The sequence below is a fragment of the Alosa sapidissima genome, chromosome 4 (genome assembly GCF_018492685.1).
Source record: "Alosa sapidissima isolate fAloSap1 chromosome 4, fAloSap1.pri, whole genome shotgun sequence".
Lineage (NCBI taxonomy): Eukaryota > Metazoa > Chordata > Actinopteri > Clupeiformes > Clupeidae > Alosa > Alosa sapidissima.
This window is the reverse complement of record NC_055960.1, coordinates 23,113,879-23,132,127: the sequence shown is the minus strand read 5'-3', so window position 1 is coordinate 23,132,127 and position 18,249 is coordinate 23,113,879. Positions and strand designations below refer to the sequence as shown.

The 18,249-nt window shown below is 42.5% G+C and overlaps 1 protein-coding gene across 10 annotated transcripts in view; it reads left to right on the top strand.

Annotated features, from left to right (window-relative positions):
- The window catches only part of LOC121706986 (band 4.1-like protein 1), a 102,914-nt gene that overhangs the window by 73,100 nt on the left and 11,565 nt on the right, over window positions 1-18,249 (top strand). For 7 of the 10 annotated variants that reach the window (XM_042089178.1, XM_042089173.1, XM_042089177.1 and 4 more), the window contains exons 10-16: window positions 1,529-1,626; window positions 3,992-4,167; window positions 5,110-5,339; window positions 7,257-7,292; window positions 11,401-11,550; window positions 13,574-13,660; window positions 14,017-15,630. In XM_042089178.1, coding sequence (XP_041945112.1) covers window positions 1,529-1,626; window positions 3,992-4,167; window positions 5,110-5,339; window positions 7,257-7,292; window positions 11,401-11,550; window positions 13,574-13,660; window positions 14,017-15,630 — 2,391 coding nt within the window. The remainder of the gene's footprint in view (window positions 1-1,528; window positions 1,627-3,991; window positions 4,168-5,109; window positions 5,340-7,256; window positions 7,293-11,400; window positions 11,551-13,573; window positions 13,661-14,016; window positions 15,631-18,249) is intronic. The other 3 variants (XM_042089174.1, XM_042089179.1, XM_042089180.1) reach the window with 3 other exon arrangements.

Sequence of the window (18,249 nt, the reverse complement as noted above, 5' to 3'; positions counted from 1 at the left end):
ACCTCCCTCTCCCTCTCTCTTCCCCCCCCCCCCCTCCCCCTCTTTCTTTTTCTCTGTCATTCTACCCTACTGCTGTGAAGGAAATGGGCGAGAGAGGGAGATCTGGGCTCCTTTCCCAGAGGGCCTTTCTGCCCGTGGGTTTGGGCAGACCCTTGCTGGGCTGCACTGAGACCGGATCTGCCCTGACGGCTCACCACCGGCACAATGCTCTCACAGAGAGAGACCATGAAAGGGACTCTTTTTCATGCGACCGTCGCTTCTTTAGCACTGCAGACGCAGCTGCAAACAAGTCCAGGATACAAGAAAGGGGGTGGGGGGGGGGGGAGAGAGTGTAAATATAGAGTGATAAATGCCACGCTCCGTGTTTGTCCCCTCTGATTGCTAAGAGATGCTTTTTTACCCCCTCCCTCTTTCCTCAGTATCTGCTCTCAGCAGGGTAGCAGGGTAGCAGGGTATCTACTGATCTACTGGCTGGAGATTCTCCCACCTTGGGGCAGGACAGCAGTATGAGGCAGGGTGGAACAGACTAACCATAACTGCTCTTTGTTCAGAGAGTTCAGGAGAGTGGCTTCAACAGGGATCTGCTTGGCCTGAGAATTCATACACTCAGCTGTAGCAATGAGATGTACAGTACACATCCCTGTCAATGTTTTAGCTCCACTGAAGAGGGGGATTTTTCAAAGCACACTGCTAATGCTTCTGCACTGCACTCTTCTTTCGTCAGTGTCTGCTGTTCTGCTGTTCTAAATTGCTTAAGTGCACTCAGCACGGGGAAGGATTATGGGTTTAGTACATTTAAAGATTTGAGAAAAAAAAAGCTCTGAAAGATCTAATGGCCAGAGACTGGACATTCATTGTAATTCACTGGAGTCCATCAATAATGGTTTGGTTGCTTGAAAAGCCATGCTGAACTTACCCATCCCACAAAATTTGAGGTTGGTAAGTTCGGTCTGGAGTTGTTCCATTGACAAGCCTCTATTAAAACCTGAGAATCGTGTGGAAAAATTCCAATCGTCCATGGAGTGTCTGGGTGGGCTTTATACAATGATGGACAGATGAGCAACGGTGCCTATTGAATTTGTTTACAGCAAAAATCTGGTCACTAGAGAAGTTACACGTTTATGTCGCTATCATGTCGGTTGTACAATATATTGACAGCGCAGAAAACGCAGGCATTTGTCAGAACAAGGATGCTCTGACTGTTCTCATAGTAGGATTTCATAGTAGGCTATTTCGTTGATGTGATTGGGTAGGTCTATCTAATTGTGTGCAGAGGCATTTTTTCCCATACATGTATCAGTTGAAACACGCCCCAGCACACGTCCCAATGCTTCAGTTCCAGACTGAAATTCTGAATAGAATTTTGAGTATTGCTACGTCAGGCTAATGGTTTGGTCCACCCGATGTGAAACTTGGATTAGACATGTATTTGACTTTCCCCCATTCTTTGGTCTTTGGTTTTGAATGTAAAACTACCCATAAATGTAGGTTTTTTAATGTAAATGTGACCTGTCTGTCCCTTCCGCAGTATGAGCAGTTTGAGAGCACCATCGGCTTCAAGTTGCCCAATCACAGGGCTGCCAAGAGGCTGTGGAAAGTTTGCATCGAGCATCACACCTTCTTCAGGTAGGACCCGCTGGATTTTTTCCCTTGTTTTCATAATATTAAAAACATTTTTATTTAATTTTTTTAAATTTAATTTTTATTTTTATTTAATTTTTTAAATATTTATTATGTTTATTTTTTATTTTGGAATTGCATATTTATTGTGTTGTACACTTAACTTACTTATACTTATACTTATACTTATATACTTATACTTGTTCTTTGTTGGTGTTCAAACATTGATGCACACTTCTTATTTGCTCTCACTCAAATTAAGTATACTCAAGTGAATTGCCATCTATATTCACTAAATCTAGTTGATGCAGTAGGTTAGTGGCAGGTGTTGTTGTTTCTAACTCCTGTTCAGCCTGTACAGACCCCTGCCCCTTCTTCCACATGTAATTTTTTGCTCAAACGTATTCTGAAAAGACATCTTGAAAACACCCTGGAATAAACATATTTAGCACTACTCTTAACCGCAGTAATGATGGCTAAGCCCTGTGAGATAGACAAGCATGCTCTGAGAACCTGGATGAAGTGAGGAGAACGAGAGAGATGAAGAGCTGAAAGACGGATGCAGAGGAGCTCAGAAGTATGCACACGGCACACAACTTCATTATCATTCAGGAAGGGTTGGCTAAGATTATAAATGTCATAATCTGGTTAATCCTCCATACACACACACATACAGTACATACACAGAGAGAGAGAGAGGGAGAGACTGACACACACACACACACACACACACACACACACACACACGTGCTCTTCATGCTTCTCCTCCCCTGCTCTGTTGCTCATGGAAGGATCCTTGCGCCTGCTGAGAAAGCACTGAGATGTGATTAAAGGAGCGCTGTGATCAAAGCTTCGTCTTACTGTGCCCACTACCAAACATATACGTACACACGCACACACACACACACACACACACACACACACACACACACACACACACACACACACACACACATACACATACACACACACACAGGCATACTCTCTCTCTCACACACACACACACACACACACACACACACACACACACATACACATACACACACACACAGGCATACTCTCTCTCACACACACACACACACACACGCACACGCACACACATACACATACACACACACACACAGGCATACTCTCTCTCTCACACACACACACACACACACACACACACACACACATACACACACACACATACACATACACACACAGGCATACTCTCTCTCTCACACACACACACACACACAGGCATACTCTCACTCACACACACACACACACACACACACACACACACACACACACACACATTTTAAAAATGCTATTTGACTTACCCACCATGCTCAAACGTATTCTGCAGGCTTGGGGTGGTCCACTATATTTTACTCAAGGTCCACATGCCGCCTCCTCTGGTTATCGTGCCCACGGCTTGGTTCAATTCTCAGCTGTGCTGAGCTGAGCAGGGTATATGAAAAATTTGAAAGATGCTCTCCTTTTGGCAAATGGAACAGATGTACATGAAAAGAACCCCAAACTCTACTCAGATCCCCCATGTCCTCATCTCGAAATGAAATCCCATTAAGAAAAGTCAGCAAGAAGTCTCTTTTTAGATGCTCCCTCACTAAAACCCTGAACTATTTGTAAGACTACCAAGTGTTTTCTAACATGTTCCGGGCTGCATCCACCTTGGCTTGTGCACTTTTGGCTCTGCTTTGTGTTGGCTTCATGCTCCATTCTCACCTCTCTCCAGATGCCCAAACACTTTCGTTGTGCTGGGATTAACATAACATCATATGACAGTTAGGGCTCAGTGTCACGTTGCCATAATTGTTATGACTGTATGAAGCTATAACAGCTTAGTAGCATGTGACATAAACGTTATGGCATGTAGAATTCTGAGAGCGGTCATGATAATCACTGGTAATGATTACATGACACTGTCCAATTAGTGGGTATCTCCTATTATGATGACTAATGACAGGATTTGATATTTTTGCGAAGGTTTTATTTTGTCTTATGCAGACATTACTGTATTTCATTGACCTTTGTTCCTGTTCTGTGACCTGTGGCAATGATGTTAAAACAAATACATATGGCGATAGAAAAGTGCCATAAAGCACTCGAGGGATAAAACATGCATACGAGCGTATTATATTATTTCACACTCGTAAATATTCACTGCGAGCGCGCAAATACTCTCTGCGCGCATGCACTCAGAGGAAACTGCTCCCCGAGCGGGGAAAAATATGCACTTTTCTATCGCCATAAATACATAATCTAAAAAAAAAGCACCATGTAATTTTTAAGAAGACTTACTGTATGTCAGTCTTATGGCGCCTTACGTCAGTCTTGAAAGCAGCACTCTTTCGTCCCTTTACAGGTTAGTGTCTCCAGAGCCGCCGCCCAAAGGCTTCTTGGTGATGGGCTCAAAGTTCCGATACAGCGGGCGAACCCAGGCCCAGACGAGACAGGCCAGCGCCCTGATTGACCGTCCCGCACCTCACTTTGAGCGCTCGACCAGCAAGAGGTACTTGCTGTCCCGCAGTCTGGATGGAGGTGAGCTTCACGAAGACCAGAGACAGGCAATGCGCTCTGATAATGGTCTATGAGTTCTATGAACAACCACAGGCAAGAGTAAATGTTACAGCACATGCAACCAACATACAGTATGGGGTGATTCATCAGTATGCAGTGTTGAGATGACACATGGGTTGATTAGTATGTGTGTGTTTGTGTGTGTGTCTGTGTCTGTGAGTAAATAGAAAATTACACTTTATTCATTGTATTTACATTCAAATTGGCAAAGCTCAAGGATGTCCAAATAAATAAAAGCAATTAGCACACATGTATACATACTGTTATATACACAATACAATAACAAAGAGGAGAATAAACCAGGAAGAAACAGCTGGGTAGCGTAGTGGACATTAAAAGAGAAAAGAAAAGAAGAAACCCCACCAAATATAAGTATACACTTATACACAAGTATAAACAACCACCCTGAAGCAATACACTAGAAGAACAATCACTATTAAGTGTCAAATAAGCACAGTTGGTAGCAGTATGATTGTTGTTTGGACTTCAATCATAAGTCTTCACTAAAGTGTGATTGTTAAGAACAAATAAATAAATTTCATGTTAATAATACACATCAAGGAAAACATTTCAGCGTACCAAACGAAGCTTTTAAGTCTGCAGTAATAGAATGCACTCTCCATTTTTCCCTTTTTACACCCCGCTCCCATCTTTGCCATGTTTTTCAAGAGAATCATTAATTATAAGAACTTGAAGAATTCAAGGATGTCACGGGGGAATTTATCCGCACTTGTGTAGTTGTGCCCTGTGAGGAATGTGTTTGTTCTTGGAATAGATTTATGCCACCTCTGTCTCTCTTGGTTCTTTTTCTGGCTCTCCTGTAGCAAAGTCACAGTGCTTTAACAATGCTTAAACTCTGTCCATGTACATATGTACACCCTCTAACCTCTTGCCCCTTTGCAGAGTTCTCGCGGCCAGTGTCTGGCCTGAGTCACCATCAGGATGGCCTGTCGCAGCGCAGCACCAGCGAGCTGCCACGCTCACCTTCCGTGGACGAGCAGGACCACCGGGCAGACCTGAGCACTGACCAGGAGCTGGACACCGAGTACGAGCAGGACCAGGACCAAGACGCCGACCAACTGGACCAGGACCCTGACAGCGTGACCACGCCGACCAAGAAGAAGGAGATTAAGGTACGCAGAGCGCCACTTTCCGCTCTCTCTCTCTCTCTCTCTCTCTCTCAAGGCTTCCCATGGAGGGTGGTGTGACGGGTTTGCTCACTCCCCCAATTGAATATCATATGAGGGGGTCAGCAAACAGCTGCCTGTAAGTCAAATCCACATACCCGCTAAGGTTATTCATAAAATTGAAATCAAATGAAACAAGTACTACAAAACAATGAATAAAAACACGAAAATGTTTTCTAAAACATGGAAAAGGTTCTGTAATACGTACATCCATTTTCCCCCAAACATACTTCAGAATAGATGTTTACTACAGAATATTGAATTTATGTACACTTGTGCACAGCTGGGTGCCGTGGCCCCTTATAAATCAGTGCTGAACAGACATTACATTCCGCAAAGCTTTTGTCAATCACCCTTTATTCTGTCACATAGTTACTCAGTGTCACCTCGCAGTTCATGTTGTTTCCTCCATCAGGGCTGCCCACCTCACTCAGTCTGCAGAATCTGACCCCGGTAATGCCCCATGTTTGTATGTCAAGACCAGAGATCACATGTGATTGGTACATGTCACTGCACACAATGGCTGTTGTATCTGAAAAGAGTTGGCCTCTCGCTCAAGTGAGTAATTATGAGCGACGCTGAGTCATTGAGAAGTGGGTTCTGTGTGTAGAGCGAGTGTGTGAGCACCCTAGCTCCCCGCTGGTGCAGTGTTATGGTTGAGTGGCATGACCCGCCACAGTGCTGTTTGAAACCCAGCGGCAGCCTGCCTGCTGTTTGCCTTTCTTTTAAAAAACATAGCACACTCGAGCTGGAGCCTTGCCAGCAGATGGAAAGCTATGGGAAGCAGCGCACCTAGCTATTGTCTCTGAAAGTTTCTCTCTCTGCCCCCCTGGAGTTGAGTGTCTGTGTTTACCCACATGTTGAACAGAAGATGGAAAGAAAGAGAAGAGCTCTTCTCTGCTCTTCATTTACATGGCGAGCACACATTTGACAAGAGACCACAGTGTGGTCTAATTTTATACTTTCTCTCTCCTTCTCCCTCTTCTACTCTCTTTCTGACATTCTCAACCTTTACAAATGTGGTCATTCTCATGTGGCAGATGAGTTACATATATTAAAGTTGCAGATATCAAAGTTGTGGACCCCAACATTTTCCATCCTTTGTAATTTCTCACTGGATACGGTGTTTTATTTCTTCTATTAACGATGTAGCTGCTCTGCGCATCAGATGACATTTGGGTTGCCGCGCAATCAAAGCGTGTGATTATGTACACGGTTCACTTTGGGAGAAGCCAGGAGAAGGTGAATGCAGCGTTATGCAGAATAATTCTCTCTCTTATCTCCGCCCTAACGTCTACTGCAGTAGGCCTTTACATTGTGTGGTCTGCAGAGATTAGCTCGTACTAAGACTCTGCTGTCCCTCTTACTTACTGCATGTTTGAACCTCTTTTACAAAGACTCTATCCTAAACTGCTCCCGTTCAACCCTATCCACAAGTTTCCTGGGGTGGCTAGTGAAGAAATTACTGTGTTTCTGATTTAAGTGTACTGTTGTGTCCCAGGGAGAAATATGAGCAGAAATAAGACCATAGTTTGCAATTAAATCGAGTGACATTACTTTAGGCAGGTGCCCGGATGAAAGTAATCGCTAGAAGGGTGTGTGGCTTCAGTGGGAAGGTCCCCAGATGGACCTGCAGGGTAAATTCAAATGTGCTAACAGGTTAATTTGGGTTCTACCCTGACTAACCAAAGTGCTTTCCTCTATAAAGTCTCTTATTGCACCCACAATTTGGTAAAGGTATCACAGGATTTTGGAAACTTGGAAACTGGTTGTTCCCTATCTTATCTCTTCCTGTCTATTCTGCTTGGCTAACATACTACATTACTAATATGCTGTCTCTCCTGTGCACATTGCTGACAAAAGGAGGATGCTGGAGAAGCTCTTGATGCTCAGCAGGAGGTATCTTGTGTGTGTGTTGTGATTGATGATGCAGTGTGGCTGAGGTTCTCTTGTGTTGGCGTTATAGCCTTCTGTCTGCCCATGTATGTAATTTTATCTACAACCCCATTCCAAAAAAGTTGGGATGCTGTGTAAAATAGAAAATGAAAACAGAATGTGACAGTTTGTGAATCTGATTTAGTTGCAGAAAGGACATAGTCAACATATCAAATGTTGAAACAGATTTGACAAATTTGAGTATTTAATTTAAAATATATGTTTATTTTGAATTCAATGTCAGCAACACGTCTCAGGGGCAACAAAGGCTGGAAATGTTGTCTAATGATAAAGAAAACACAAGGGACATTTCACATTCAATTAGGTGAACTGGCACCATGATTAGGTATTACACGATCCCAGAAAGGTGGAGTCTCTCAATTTATGGGTAAATAATGCAATAACATTATTTACAAGAACATTATTACTGTGTGAGGATTTTATCATCTATAGTAAATAATATCACTGAAATAGTCAGAGAATCCAGAGAAATATTTGTAAACTGAAAAACATTATTGGATAGCAGTAAGTTTTGGAACTTTAAAACCAAACCTGTTTCTGGAAAGAAAATTATTGTATGGACTCAGGAAAACTTCCGATAACCATCTTCTATGAATACCGTTTAATGTTCCATCCACAAATGCAGGTTAAAATTCTACCATGCAAAGAAGAAACCATACTGTATTTAGAAATGATCCAGAAATGCCCAGTCTTATCTAGGCCGAAGCACTCTAAGATGTTCTCTGGTTAGACCAATCAAAATGTGTAATTCTTTTTAGAAATCATGGATTCTGCATGTCCCTAACAGTCATGTTCCTCATACCTCATCTAGGCTAGGCAACAACCCAACTGCCCAAGACTGTTGCAGTCCGTTTTGGCAGTTTTTTAAAAAATTTAGGACAGGGTTTGTGCCATCCTAAGTTAGGATTCCTAAGTTGGGAAATTCTTTAGTTAGGATGGTTCTGTAATGGCCAAATTCCTATCTTAATTATAAGTTAAGATTGGATTTTTTCCTACAGTAGATGCAGTTAGGAAACATGCTTCTGTAATACCAAAAATCCTAAATGCCACCCTAAACTGAGATGAGATAGGATTTCAGAGTTAGGATGTTTCTGTAATGAGGACCCAGGTTCTAAAATGGCCTGCTTGCAGTCCAGACCTGTCACATTGGGTTCATGGAACTAAAAACATGATTACAAATACTCCAAATTGTCGAGCAGCTGAAATCCTATATCAGGCAAAAATGGGACATTTCAATCTCAAAAGTCCAGCAACTGGTCTCTTCAGTTCCCAAATGTTGTTAAAAGATGAGGTGAAGCGGCACAATGCCTCTGTCCCAACTTTTTTGAGACGTGTTGCTGGCATCATTTTCAGAATTAAGATATATTTAAAATAAATAAATAATTAGATAAATAAAATGTGTCTGTTTCAACAATTGACATGTTGTTTTTGCATTATTATCAATTAAATATTGGGTTTTATATGAAAATCATAGCATTCTGTATTTATTTACATTTTACAGTGTTCCAACTATTTTGCAAATGGGGCAGTATCTTCTATGTAAATCCTAGTTCATACAACTTTTGGTCACACTTTATATAACAGTTCCCTTAAAGGTGCAGTCGCAATTCGGTTTCTGTTTTCTCAAAAGGTTTTTGATATTTGAGCTCAACAGCCAATCATATTGCACCCTATCCATGCGCCTGGAGAGGGTTTGTTGATTGGCTGGAATTATTTATGGCTTTGTGCTCCCAAAAGTAAAGAGCTGTGATGAGCAATTCAGTTAATTTGAGCCTGGATTATGGAGCCACAGACTGTACCTTTTAATACAGAGAGTGTCACTGTTTTGTATAGGAAACCTCAGTCTCTATGTTTGTGCTGTACAGTGTCAATGCACTGGTAGTCATCAGTGAGCGTGTTTACATGCACTTCAGTGTCCCGGTTATTATGCTTATACTTTAAAATCCTGATAATAACTGTGATACTGAAGTGCATGTAAACACGCTCAGTGTAGTGCACTGTACTTAAAGGTGTATTTACAAGGGACACAGTTATGTAAAGTGTGATTTTCTTCCATGATTTTGATGTCTTGCATCTAAAGGAGAGCATATGTCAGACCAGAGGTTCAGATACACTTAAGATATTACTTCCTGTGCATATTTTAAGTGAACAGCATGTCCTCTAACCAACCTGGGTTGGTTACAGATCTTGTAGGATTTAGTACATGTCTTTAGATGCCTGAAGTCTATCACATTCCAGTAGTTTGTCTTAAGCTGTGTGTATGTGTATGTTTGTGTGGCCTTGTTTCCTGTTGGATCTCCCATCTGGCGTCTGCTTGCCTTCCTAAACTTAATCGGCTGCACTCTCCCTTTCCACCTCCCTCCCTCCTTCCCCTCCCCTACTTCCCCCTTACCTGCACCGCCTCTTCCTCTTCCTCCTCCTCCTCCGCCTGCCTGTCCTCCTCCTCCTCCTCCTCCTCCTCCTCCTCCTCCTCCTCCTGCTGTCTCCTCCTCTGTCTCTCTCCATTCACCTGTGTAGCAGGAGCTGGAGTCTACTCCACGCCACAAGCAGGAGGTACCGCTGTCTTTGTTCTGTTTCAGCCTTCCTCTTATCCACAGTTCCCTTGTGCTGGAGCTGGGCTGGGTGCTCACATAGTCAGGGGCTGTGTGGGTACCACTGTAGTACTGCAGAGCAGAGCTTTATTCTCCTTTTAGCTGAGCAGTTAAAATCTAAACCGCAGAGAAGTTAGTCCAATGTATTAGTTGCGTGATTCTTGATAAGCATTAGAATAAAAGGTGATTAATTAAGGAAAAGAGGAATTTTATTGACATAACTTTCTTTGAAACTTTCTTGTTTTATTATCTATTTATCAGACTCCTGAATAGGAGTGTTAAGTGTTTTGAAAAGTAAATGTACTGATATGTTCAGCTTCTTTCAAAATACTTGGGTACATGGTCATCAAGGAAAACTCATGACGTTAACATAAGAAACAGTAAATATCAATAACAAGAAATAATTTTATTTTTTATTTTTTACAACTCAATACACAGAGCGTAAAGCAGTTTTGCAGTTGCAGTACCAGTTACAACTTCTCAGTTTGAAAATTAAACCTCATTAATGCTACATACAGAAAAACATACAGAATGCGCTCATAACCAAATAATTGAATTCATCTGTCATCCACCCTTAAACAATTCTACTCCGTGACTGTGATTTAAATGGCTTAATATTTGCACTTCATTAAACGTGTTGTTTACAGCTCTTCTGATGGTGATTTTTTTGAGCCATTTCACAGTTATTAGATGACATTATTTGTGCACACACCATGTGGAAAACAATGCTGTGCTGCTTACTACAGTCACATTTCAGGGGATGTAGCTACAGTATAATTACAGATAGCCATGTCCATTGGGTAAGAGGATGTCTCTGACCCACTGTTTGTAGTTTTTTGCAATTATTTCTCATAACGTTATGCACCTTTCATGTCTATGAAATCCTGATTTGAATTGATGTAATTGTACATGCTTGCATCAGTGCTAGTTAAAGGTGCTCTAAGCGGTGTTACGCGGTTTCTAAGCTAAGACATTTCTTGTCACATACAGCAAACATCACCTCACCATCCGCTAGCTGCCTGTGCCCTGAATACACTGTAAACAGCCTAGGCTCCAACAAAACAAACAAAAACAGCTTGGTCCAGCCTGGATCATGAAAACATAACAAACTGTTCTAGCCAATCACCGACAAGATGCACGTTTAGGAGAGTTCTCTGTTTTGTTTGAACATCAACAGAAGTGAAGTGACGTTACCCAACATAGCTTAGAGCACCTTTAATAAAGATGTGTGAAAGGAGAAACTAATGTAATTCGACATGCTTGCATCAGTGCTAGTTAATAAAGATGTGTGAAAGGAGAAAAACTAAAAAAGTTAATCGCCTTTTTTGCCTTTTTCTTTCTGTTTCTCTGATTTCGCTGAATCTCTCTCTTGCTCCCTCCCTCTCTCTCTCTCCCTCTATCAAATCTCTCTCTCTCTATCATCTTTCCTCCTGAATACCCACCCTGTTTCTGGGTTCTAGTTTATGGATAAGTCGGAGGACTTTCTCCTGAAGCATCAGGCCAGCATCAATGAGCTGAAGCGAGCTTTGAAGGAGCCCAACAGCAAACTGATGACCCGGGAGAAGCGCCTGTCAGGGTCATCCCCAGGAGGCACGCCTGAGAAGAAGGCTGTGAGTATCGGATGAGTCCAGAGCAAGAGTCCCCTATGCAGCTGAGCAGCTGGAGATCAGAAAGGACAGATATAAAGTGTTGCACATAATCTAAGAAGTGTAGCCAAAATGCACAGGCAGTGCTGCTTTCACTACCTTTAGATTTATGAAGTTCCATATTGAAAGAGTAGTAGTCTGTAGTACTGAATGTGCTTTATAATCTGTTAGAACTATGAACTAGCACACATACATACACAGACACACATAAACACACAGAGACAGGCAGACAGGCAGACAGGCAGACAGGCAGACAGGCAGACAGGCAGACAGACAGGCAGACAGACAGACAGACACACACACACAAGCATGCAGATTTATACAGTATACAGTTTTTTCTTGTGTTAGATAGTTGTATGATTTAAGTGTGGTTATATGTAAGTGTGTGTGTTTGTGTCGTAGGTCCTTATCTGTGTTTGTTACAGTGTTTTTGAATCATTTTACTCATTACATTTGTCTAATGAACCAAAAAGTTAGTTCTGGGTATTCAGTACATGTTGTTACCTCTTGATCAGGCATTACATTGAGTTTTTGATTGGAGGCAAATACGCTCTATTCCCAGATAGTTCCCAACGATGTGTGGGATGATTTAGAGCCATTTTATCAATTACTTCAACTAATGACTTCAAATTTCAAGGGTTTTTCAGAGCCGAACATGGTGCATGACAGTACAGTTAATAACTTGATTAAGGATCAGTCATCTGGTGTATGGAGCACAAAGAGTCAGTAGTTACAAGTCTCGCTAATAAAGAGAGTTGTAATAGCCTCGCTGAATCAGAAACCCCAGAGGACACATTTTAATATCGGTCCTATCCACAAACTCAGGTTCTTCACTTGAGTTAGATTAGAAAAGACGCCACCATTTTGTTAATCATATTTGGTGTAATCATGCCGCAAAGGAAATGTGATTGAATTGATGGATAGGCTGACAAATATGTGCGTTTGTTTGCTCTGTTTTCTCTGTCTACTGACACATTCTGGCCTGCTGCTTGAGAGCAGCCAGATGTCATCTTCTCTGTATCAAACAGGCCAGAGACTAGTGTGTGTTTGTGTAGTGGCAAGATCAGAGAAGCGAATCATATCTGGCTTATGGATGGAGAAGAAACAAAGCTTTGGTGATGAGCTGCCATGAAGGATCAATGTTTTTTTCCACCCAGAAATTGAGCTGTGAAATGATTTCGTAGCGATAGAAATAAGCATGTTATGTACTTGCCTTTGATGTGATTTAGTCTGCTGTGTCTGGTTGTCCCAGAGTATCCATATATTTGAGGAAAAATGAGGATAAATCTTTTGACTCAGCCTGTGAGTTTTATCAGATGAAAATTGGCATCTTATTGATTTGTTTTGATAGAATTTATCTTCACTGTCTGATTTTTTCAGCGTGCCAATCCAGACACAGCAGCTTGAATGTGAGAAAAGAAAATCCCTTTTCAAGCGTGAAATCTCCTCTTTGATGCTTGTCATCCCTTTTTAAAGATGAAACGATACCTGATGTCACTTGAACAATTTCCCCTTTGTTTGCCATCACAGGAATCACAATCCTTTATTGTATAATGTCACAGATCCACACTGATCTCTGATATGATGTACTGTTATTGATTTCTCTCTTAGAGCATCTCATTCGGCATGGAGATAGTTTAACCATATTTTACTTTTACTTTCATTTGGATTTATAAACATACTGTAACAGTGAATAGACTAATTTATTTCTTAATTCTCTGCAGGCTCGGAGAGGATTGTATTGTTTTTTTGGTTGTGTTTATTTATGTTTTTTTTAGTTGTTACTTGTTTGCCTGTACTATCGTAGGTCAAGCAAGAAAGTTCAATTTGCTCTTCGATGGCATACAAATCAACAAGGACTCTTTAGAAATGCCTCTACCTTCACGTTTTTGGATGATGATGTTTGTGACATGACTGTTTGAACTGTGTATTGGTAACAGCCTTTCTTTGCTCTCTCCTTTGCTGGCTCTGATGGGGGTTGGGTTAGGATGTGGGGGTTGTGTGGGCCATGGAGGCCACTAGCGTCACACCTCCGGAGGGCTTCACGCAGAAGACCCTGGTGACTTCTCCTGAGGTTGCAACCCTTCCTCATTATTTCTCATTTTTTGCATGAAACAGGTCGTAGCTATGCATTTGGAATCAAAGTAGATTGGATCAGTTATGTGATACCAAGCTTATTCTTCAGCCCTTGCAATAGATCTGATCAAAGCTGGTGTCTTGAGATAGTGGAAAACAGGCTAAAAAACTAAATTTGGCTGTGGTGCAATTTTCTTTTTCTTCAAGATGAAATTAGAACAGTGACGCATGCTCAAACAGATCTTGAACCTGTGCAACCAAATACTGCATGTTATTTGTCCTTTTAAATCGTTGTCCTTAGCTCAACAACTTAGTAATGGCAAACTAACTGTTTTGATCTATATCAACATATAGGGTTCAGAGGAATGGGTATTGATTGAAAAGCAGGATGCTTGCCAACCAGAGAATTACCACAAGGTGGAGAGCAAGGATAAGCCTAATAGACGTTCCCTTTCTGAAGTCTCCGAACCTGGCTTGGAGAAAAAGAAAGAGTCAGAAAAGGAGATCACCAAAATGATACATATCGAGGTAACTGGGGAGGATGGCGAGGAAATGCAAGTCCAGATGGACTCTTTCCCATCTCCCAAGCTGCCACCAAGAGACGAGAGCAAAGACTCGAGCCTGAGGAACAACAACAACTGTATCATGGCCGAGTTATCTGCCAAAATCAAAGGCGAGACGAAGCAGGAGAACGAAGTCCCACCACTGGAGGCAGGCAACAGACCCAGAAATGAGAAATCCCCCGTCACGACTTATGCAGCTGAACATCAGTCACACAAAGTCCGCAAGGACAAGAGGCCTCGGAGTCTGAACTTGGGCATGTCGACCGAGTTTGTGTACGAGAAAGAGACTGATGGTCCAGGCGGCAATGACGAGAGCGAAGTGTCTGACGAGGAGAATGCATCGGCGGGCGAGGAGGATGATCAGGCCGGACGATATGAGCGGCCTTTTAGGACAGAGACGAAGAAGGAGCCCTTGGCTATGAAGATGAACATTACTATGAATGATGAGGACACATCGGTGACTGCTCGGGCTTCACATGTTCGACATAAAGACAAGGTGACAGATGAATGCAAGAGCAACATTACTCAGGAAAGTCTCATGTTTGATAAACTGAAGAAAGAGGCTGAGAATATGACAAAAATGATGAGAGGGGAAGACGCAAGTCATGCAGACACAGTCAAAGGAGCGTCGGATGTTGGAGGACGAATAGAGATCGTCTCACGGAAGGAGGTCACAAAAATGATCATGATTGACAGCGAGGACACCGAGGACGCTGATAGGCACAACGCAAACAAAGTGGCAAATGACTGGACGGTGAATGTCCCGCGGAGAGAGAGGCCCCGATCGTACATGTTTGAACAGACTCCGTCCGACAAAGCCCAGAAGAGGAAATCGACAGGCTCCACTCATGTTGAAATCACACGGATTGTTCCGCTGAAACCTGAAAGATCCAGGAGCTCCACGACCCGAGACGAGCCAGACAACATGTTCAAACTCGAAGAAGAGCGCAAGCGACTAAGTGGCAGCTATAGAAGGGAATTCATTTCACTGAACGAATCAGCAGAACAATCCACTGACATCAATAGGAATGACATCTGGCCCACTGTGTCCAGTCCTGTGCTGACCAATCCATATCAAGTAGGGTCACCCCAATCCCCAACCATGATGGGACACAATGTGTTTCAGGGCTGGGAGGAGCAGGTTCAACTAAAGGAGAGAACTTTCGGAGACGACTCTCAATCCACAATTGGAGGTGGCAGTTTGAAGGACGACCCATCTCAGTTTGACCAAGGCGCTTCCGGAGCTCCACCCTTCAGCCCGAGGGCCGCAGGCTTCAACAAGAACGCTCCCCCCACTCCCCCGGTCAAAACGAAGAAGGCCCGGGAGTCGGGGCTGATTCTCCGCAACAGCCGCAACCCCAGCAAGGAGCCAGGAGTGGACGGAGCAGCCGAGAGGAGACATGCGGTAACTGTACTTGGCATCCCCTCTGCTTATCACTCATTTGGACGCAAAAGCATCGCATGAGCTTCAGACTGAATCAGCACATCCATTCTCTTCTGTTTTCTGTTGTTTTTTTCCCCCCTTTGGTTGTTCTTTATTTGAGTTTTCTTTGTTTTTCAATGAATTGAGTTATTGGTTGACTGACAGACTGAAACATATCATGTAACCTCTATGCCTGCTTATGAAGAACCGAGTCAGGAGGGTACTCGGTACCACCATGTGTTTGGCTCTCAATGTGTGTCATTGACTGGTGCACTATTGCATCCATGAGAGCATTTCTCTCCTTTTTATGAGTTTGCCCCCCCAGACACACACACACCCCTTGGCTGTCCCTCATTCTATCCCTGCCCCACTCCCTCTCCCCAACCCACGTTCACATCATAGCGCCATGTATCTCAGTTTGCTTATGTAGGCATAAAATTGACCAGAGGGCTTTGACCGAAAGATTCTCTCTTGCACATTTCATGCTTCAGCTTGCGGCTGTAGTTTATGAAATAACCCCCCTTTCTCCACATTCCCCATCCTCTGATATCCCAGCCAGTTTTCCTACACTGAAAGGTTGAAGGGTGGCAAGTACGGTAATATAGACTTTAGCAAAAGTACTATAGACTGCTGTTAAATAAAGCCTTCTTATTATACGGCTCTTCACAATGCTAGTAGAACGCTCCATTGACTTGAATGGGATTTTCCAACGTTCTACGGTAAAATAAATTCATGTAATCACCGCTGCAAACATATAATTACCGCTGTCAATGGCAACGGGTTTTCTGCTTCTGATACGTCTTTCATATCACTACGCAAGGACTGGAACTTCATTCAAACGTGAAAGCAGACGGTTGATCAGCCGTGTTCTAAAGAATGTTTGATTCAAGTTCAGCAGCGTGTGTTGTTGCGAACTATTTGTTTTTCAGCAAATGCCACGATGAACGGTAACAAATAAGTGTAAAGAGACATATCGTGGAGTTTATTTTTTCGTTTTGGCAAGTAGCCGTATAATAAGCGGGATAATGTATAGAACGCCGGTCATTATGGGAAAATAAGTCCCTTCAGGGCGAAACAAGACCCCTCCGCTGGCGCGACTTATTTTCCCCATAATGACCGGCGTTCTATACATTATCCCTTAGGCTACTTATGTTAATGTAGTCACTCTGAAATTGGTCTGTCTTCATATTCGTCTTTGCAAATCGTCCAGTGTAGGTATTAATTGGCCTAATTGCAAATCTATGGGAAACGGTCCAGAGGGATAAATCACAAAGATGTGTTTGAAAATCTGTTGCTGTATGCTGCTTCATCTGTTTCAAGTGACCTGTTGGGTTTATGCTGGTGTGATTCTGCTCGGAAAGAAAAGAATGATCGATAATAAAATAACCAATTGGATGACTGAGATATTTGAGTGATTGAGATATATGTGGTGTCACTTAAGTGGTGTCTGTCTCTGGAATGGACCTGACCATGATCTGGTGTGCATCAATGGCCAGATTCATTTTAGAGGCAGTTGTGCAGGGAAAGCACGGAAGGGCTTAAAGGCACCAGTCAGTGTTTGTGCTCTGTTGGCAAAGCACAGACACTGAAAGCTCTGTAATGTCACCGTTGCTGTAATTACACACAAGCCTGTTGGAATGAGGAGAATTTGAGCCAAGCTGGAATTTGGCAGCTTAAAATAATTTCTCGTATTTTTTGTCTGAGTCAAGGCTCTGGCACGTAGTGCGCAACAGCCGTTGAAAATAGGTGGCAATGTGTGAATGGCAGCACAGAGTGCGGTGACAAGACTGTGAGGTTGAGAGCGAGGGCGAGAGTGCCTTGGTGGAAATATGAGGTTCAGATCACCTCGATTGCTCCTTTGATTGCTGTCGCCGGTTTAGAAACGGCCAGCACCACAACTCGAAAGCAAACGGCATTCTTGGCACGTCGACATTAAATCGAAATGGAGCTGGTTGGAAGAAGAAACTGTGAGAGTTGCCCTTTGGACAGTGGGTGTCTTGTGTGAATATCTTAGCTGCCAAATCCAACATGACAGCATGAAAATGCTCCCTTGGTGTAAAACTGATGAATGTACCAACTATTAACACAACATTGATCATGTTTGCTGTTATTAACCAGGCAATAAATTGTGGATTGAGAATTTAATTTGTAATGACAATATTTCACTCATGTGTTCCACATGGCCAAAATATTCTCACCTGTGTTGTTTTGCATCATGCATTTCACCAGTATATACATCTATTAATTAAAAAGCCCTGTGTTTCTCAATATTAAATATGTTTGATGCAGCAGTCCTTCAATAAGTTGAAGAAGTGAATGACTGCAGTTGTTCGCAGAAATTCGCTCCTTTCATTTGGAAGCATTTCTCTTAGTTCTTGTTCACCAATTCAAGTTCACTGAATTGAATGACTGCAGCAATTACATTTTCTTTGTATAAGAAAATGCAGTGTGTTATTTATTTATTTCATCCATTACAGCATGAAAACATCTTTTCTGGCAACAAAGCTGGCATGCTCTTCAGTTTTCCAAATCAATGCTTTTGGGGGATTAGAAAAGCACCTCTGTCATTATTCAGTCCTTTTCTCTCCAGCCTCTGTGTGG